General features: G+C 46.7%; 1 protein-coding gene across 1 annotated transcript; it reads right to left on the reverse strand.

Annotated features, from left to right (window-relative positions):
* Positions 1-911: 911 nt before the first annotated feature.
* Positions 912-5,368, reverse strand: LOC120423838 (putative mediator of RNA polymerase II transcription subunit 12). Its single transcript, XM_039587785.1, has 2 exons — positions 3,693-5,368; positions 912-2,405 (listed from the first exon to the last, which is right to left on the reverse strand). The coding sequence occupies exons 1-2, from the start codon at positions 5,265-5,267 to the stop codon at positions 912-914; spliced, it is 3,069 nt and encodes a 1,022-aa protein (XP_039443719.1). The 5' UTR covers positions 5,268-5,368.
* Between the last annotated feature and the right edge of the window lie 463 nt (positions 5,369-5,831).

Genomic DNA, 5,831 nt, shown 5'->3' on the forward strand with positions numbered 1-5,831 from the left:
GAACTCTTAAAATTTTAGAAAATTTCAGGGTTGGAAGTTTAACTTGTTTAATGTGACTTTGCCAATGTTTTTAAAAATGTCATTTTTTTAGGGGTCAACTTTGGCTGTGTTTTTCACTAACATTTCCTATATTTTCAGTAAAAAGAAGTATGCAGTAATTTTTGTAGTGTCCCAGACTATGAAACTGTGAAAAACATGCAAAAAAATTAAAAAGTGACTGTAAAAACATGAAAAAATTAGATAGGCAAAATGTAGTTATATTAGGTGGTAGATAAACTAAACTAAACAAGATAAATGCAAATTAAAGTACTAAAAATTAAACAAGAAAAATATAAAACAAGAGAAGTAAAGTTTTTCGTAGAACAAAAGTTGCTCAAAATGACCTCCTAAACACGGGAAAAATAAATATTTTCGAAAAAAAAATTGGGCAGTAGAGGGTTAAATAGTGAAAATCGGCAAATTGGATGGAATTCATAGCTAGTGCTTAACCTGCCAAACATACGAGAATTTCCCCTACGTACCAGTTGTTGCGTTTGAAACGGAATACGTAAACGATTCGAATTGAATTCCGTTTCAGAAATCCGATTGAGTTTGCTGTTTCGTTGTGGCTAAATGGCTAGGAGAAATATACCAGTTTTCGTCTCACCAAGCTTTTTTTTCTTTTTTGCACTATTCAAACAACATTTATTTCAAACCAGCATGGCTTTCCGAGCATGCTTTGCTTATTTTAGATTTTTTTGCAACCACATGACTTATTCAGACATGAAATTGAGCCTACTAAGGGACCTCTGCGATTTTCGCAACGACGAGATACAATCGCAGCGGAATGATAATTAATCCTGATACCCGCAATAAGAAAAACGAAGTAGGTGTAGATTATGATTTATTGCACTCAGGTGTCACACAACGTTTTACGTTCCGGGGGGAGGTGGTTGGGAGTTGTTGAGTTTTTTCGACTGATATTTCGAGAGACCACGTGAAGGCCCTCCACGGTTCTGGTATCCCGATGAGCCCGGTTGAGCGGGCAGCGAGGGCAACTGCTGCTGCTGAACACGGGATGGGCGCACTACCTGCTGCTGCTGCTGAACCCGGGATGATGAAGACTGTTGCAAAGCAACAGACGGGCCCGCTCCAGTTCCGCCGGGCGTCGAAGGCAACTGCTGTTGATGCTGCTGCTGCACCGGCTGTTGCTGTTGACGCGGCTGCTGATGCTGTTGATGCTGTTGATGCCTCAGAGGGCGTTGTTGATGTTGCAGCGGCTGTTGCTGTCGATGCTGCATCTGCTGCTGTTGCAGCGGCTGCTGTTGCTGTTGATGCTGCTGCTGCTGTAGAACACGGGTGGACGTCGGCTGATGCAGGGCTTCCAATGGGCCCACTGTGGTCGCTCCGGACGTCGAGGGCACCTGTTGAATATGGGATTCCGACGGCTGCTGTAGTGCTCCAGATGGGCCTGCTCCGGTTCCGCCGGACGTTGAGGGCAACTGCTGCGGATGCAGAGCAACAGATGGGCCCACAGCAGTCGTTCCAGACGTGGTCGCTCCGGAAGTACCGGGCACTTGCTGCTGCTGCAGAGCATTAGATGAGCTCGCTGCTGGTGTTCCGGGCGTCGAGGGCACCTGTTGAATACGGGATTCCGACGGCTGCTGCAGTGCTCCAGATGGGCCTGCTCCGGTTCCGCCGGACGTTGAGGGCAACTGCTGCGGATGCAGAGCAACAGATGGGCCCACAGCAGTCGTTCCAGACGTGGTCGCTCCGGAAGTACCGGGCACTTGCTGCTGCTGCAGAGCATTAGATGAGCTCGCTGCTGGTGTTCCGGGCGTCGAGGGCACCTGTTGAATACGGGATTCCGACGGCTGCTGTAGTGCTCCAGATGGGCCTGCTCCGGTTCCGCCGGACGTTGAGGGCAACTGCTGCGGATGCAGAGCAACAGATGGGCCCACAGCAGTCGTTCCAGACGTGGTCGCTCCGGAAGTACCGGGCACTTGCTGCTGCTGCAGAGCATTAGATGAGCTCGCTGCTGGTGTTCCGGGCGTCGAGGGCACCTGTTGAATACGGGATTCCAACGGCTGCTGCAGTGCTCCAGATGGGCCTGCTCCGGTTCCGCCGGACGTTGAGGGCAACTGCTGCGGATGCAGAGCAACAGATGGGCCCACAGCAGTCGTTCCAGACGTGGTCGCTCCGGAAGTACCGGGCACTTGCTGCTGCTGCAGAGCATTAGATGAGCTCGCTGCTGGTGTTCCGGGCGTCGAGGGCACCTGTTGAATACGGGATTCCGACGGCTGCTGCAGTGCTCCAGAGGGGCCTGCTCCGGTTCCGCCGGACGTTGAGGGCAACTGCTGCGGATGCAGAGCAACAGATGGGTCCACAGCGATCATTCCAGACGTTGAAGGCACCTGAGCAATTCTCTGAGATTTCGGTTATTCGATTTTTTTTTGTATTTTTTAATCAGGCTGAAACTTTTTTGGTGCCTTCGGTATGCCCAAAGAAGCCATTTTTCATCATTAGTTTGTCCATATAATTTTCCATACAAATTTGACAGCTGTCCATACAAAAATGATGTTTGAAAATTCAAAAATCTGTATCTTTTGAAGGAATTTTTTGATCGATTTGGTGTCTTCGGCAAAGTTGTAGGTATGGATACGGACTACACTGGAAAAAAATGATACACGGTTAAAAAAAATGGTGATTTTTTTATTTAACTTTTTATCACTAAAACTTGATTTGCAAAAAAAACACTATTTTTAATTTTTTTTTTTTTATATGTTTTAGAGGACATAAAATGCCAACTTTTCTGAAATTTCCAGTTTGTGCAAAAAATCTTTGACCGAGTTAAGATTTTTTTGAATCAATACAGATTTATTTCAAAAAATCGAAATATTGGTCGCAAATTTTTTTCAACTTCATTTTTCGATGTAAAATCGAATTTGCAATCAAAAAGTACTTTAGTGAATTTTTGATAAAGTGCACCGTTTTCAAGTTATAACCATTTTTAGGTAACTTTTTTGAAAATAGTCGCAGTTTTTCATTTTTTTAAATTAGTGCCCATGTTTGCCCACCTTTGAAAAAAATATTTTTGAAAAGCTGAGAAAATTCTCTATATTTTGTTTTATTGAACTTTGTTGATACGACCCATAGTTGCTGAGATATTGCCATGCAAAGGTTAAAAAACAGGAAAATTGATGTTTTCTAAGTCTCACCCAAACAACCCACCATTTTCTAATGTCGATATCTCAGCAACTAATGGTCCGATTTACAATGTTAAAACATGAAACATTCGTGAAATTTTCCGATCTTTTCGAAAAAAATATTTTCAAAAATTTAAAATCAAGACTAACATTTCAAACGGGCCAAACATTCAATATTACGCCCAAAGTTCAATGAAGCAAAATATAGAGAATTTTCTCAGCTTTTCAAAAATATTTTTTTCAGGGGTGGGCAACATGGGCACTAATTTAAAAATATGTTGTTGTTGTTGTTGTTTTTTTAAATCAAGTTTTGGTGATAAAAAGTTAAATAAAAAATCACCAAATATGGACAGCTGCCAAATTTGTATGGAAAATTATATGGACAAACTAATGATGCAAAATGGCTTCTTTGGGCATACCGAAGGCACCAAAAAAGTTTCAGCCGGATTAAAAAATACAAAAATTAAAATTAAAGAAAATAGACCGATTCCGTAGAGAACTGCTCACCTGCTGCTGCTGGTAAACCCGGGATGATGACGACTGTTGCAAACCATCAGACGGGCCCGCTCCGGTTCCGCCGGACGTCGAAGCCAACTGCTTTTGCTGCTGCAGCTGCTGTTGCTGTTGATGCTGCAGCAGCTGTTGCTGTTGATGCTGCAGCAGCTGTTGCTGTTGATGCTGCTGCAGCGGCTGCTGATGCCTCAGAGGGTGTTGCTGTAGATGCTGCATCTGCTGCTGATGCATTTGCTGCTGATACTGATACTGCAGCTGCTGCTGATACTGCAGCTGCTGCTGATACTGCAGCCGCTGCTGATGCTGCAACTGCTGCTGCGGCTGCTGTTGCCGTTGATGCTGCTGTTGCTGCTGATGCTGCTGCTGCAGCGGCTGCTGCTGATGCTGCTGCTGCAGCGGCTGCTGTTGATGCTGCTGCTGCTGTTGCTGCTGCTGCTGTTGCTGCTGATGCTGCTGCTGCAGCGGCTGCTGTTGATGCTGCTGCTGTTGATGCTGCCGCTGCTGTTGTTGTTGCAGCGGCTGTTGATGCCTCAGAGGCTGTTGTTGATGCTGCTGGGCATGGGATGGGATTAATCCGGTACGGCCGGAAAATGAAGGCCACTGCTGCTGATCGCGAGATGGACCCTGGCCCTGCCGCGTGTTGTTCGGAGCCCATCGATCTGGGTGGTTATAACCACGTTGGCGCGAATGGGATCTGGATCGTTCTGACTGGTTATACCCACGTTGACGCGAATGTGATCGAGATCTTGATTGGTAATGTGGGCCCACGGAGTTTCGAGAATCGTTTTCTGCATATGTCGGCAAAGGAGGTGGTGGTCGGGACATGTTCGGCTGATGCTGCTGTACTACCGACATACCCGCGCCACTTGGATGGCGCAGTCCCTGGGCTGCAGGTTGTGCCGGGTGGCCGTGTGTAGGCTGTTGAGTCATGCCTCGCTGATGTGGCATGCTTTCTGCAGTTGGCAGAGGGTTCCTTGAAGGTTGTCGTCCGGCGAGCTGCTGGGAATTTACGCTTCGAGCAGCTGACAGAGAGTTCCCTGCAGTTTGCTGCTCCGCAACCGGCGGGGGAGCTACGCTTCCTACAGCTGGCGCAGGGTTCTCTGCGAGTTGCTGTCCCACAACTGCAGCTGGCGGAGGGTTCCATGCAGGTTGCTGCCCCGCAACCGTCGGGTGAGCCACGCTTCCTACAGCTGGCGGAAGGTTCGCAGTGGGTTGCTGGGGAGCAACAATCTGCTGCTGTTGTTGAGTCCCATAGATGTGCGAGAGCTGCCGAAGTTGGCCAGTTGACCACTGTAGGCCCACCCCGTTTTGGGCCAGTGCTGGCGCTGGCATTGCGTACGGCGCGGGATGGTGTTGGAGCACCCAATCATTACCCAGGCTTGACACAAACGACTGTGTAGGGACGAACAGCTGCGGCAGTGATTGCGACGGCGGGTTTGGGGCAGTCAGCTGGATAGGCGGGATCAACCAATCCAACAGATTCTGTGGGGTTGGCTGTTGGACTTCGTATGGGTTACGTTGACCAACCGGATTCTGCTGCATCAAATTTGTCAATTTTTGAAGTCCCATCAGGACGAACGTATTGCCTGACGGATCGTCGTCAACCAATATTGTTGCGTCATCACGTAGACGCTTAAAAGCATACGGCTTGAAGCGGATCTGCAAAAAAATTTAAAAAATACAAAAAATATATAAAAATGCGTTAATTCGTAATCTAGATCAAAGTAAAACTACTTACCATCGTTCAATTCTGCAATACTTGTGTACTGTTGTGATATTAGTCACTCAAAGCGAATTTTAACACTAACGCGTCTTCACTGTTCTAAATCACTTTGAAAAATGATTTTTTTTGCCTTGTTTCCAAGCACGCGTACTTTTCGTCGCGCCAAATTTTCGCCTCAACGGTCGTTAGCTGCTAACGCTGTCAAACGTCAGAAATAGTAGCGGCTTCCAGTAGCTGTGTTGCCATTTTTCTTTTTGTGTAAGAGAAAAAAAGCTTTGTGAAGTTTTGCAAAATGTCTAGCAAAACTATGTAAATGGGTCAAAGCGGCCAAAGCCGAAGTGTAAACAAAGAGTTTGTTCTGCTCTTTCCTAATGTAAACATCCACTAACGTAAGCAGGACAGATTGTTTG

This window comes from Culex pipiens, chromosome 1 (assembly GCF_016801865.2).
Source record: "Culex pipiens pallens isolate TS chromosome 1, TS_CPP_V2, whole genome shotgun sequence".
Lineage (NCBI taxonomy): Eukaryota > Metazoa > Arthropoda > Insecta > Diptera > Culicidae > Culex > Culex pipiens.

What these genes read in the sequence shown, in the direction of transcription:
- LOC120423838 (XM_039587785.1), bottom strand. Translation starts at nt 5,267, where the DNA reads ATGGGACTTCAAAAATTGACAAATTTGATGCAGCAGAATCCGGTTGGT. An exon ending in GGGTTTACCAGCAGCAGCAG is followed by an intron (nt 2,406 to 3,692) that starts GTGAGCAGTTCT and finishes CCGAAATCTCAG; the next exon opens with AGAATTGCTCAGGTGCCTTC.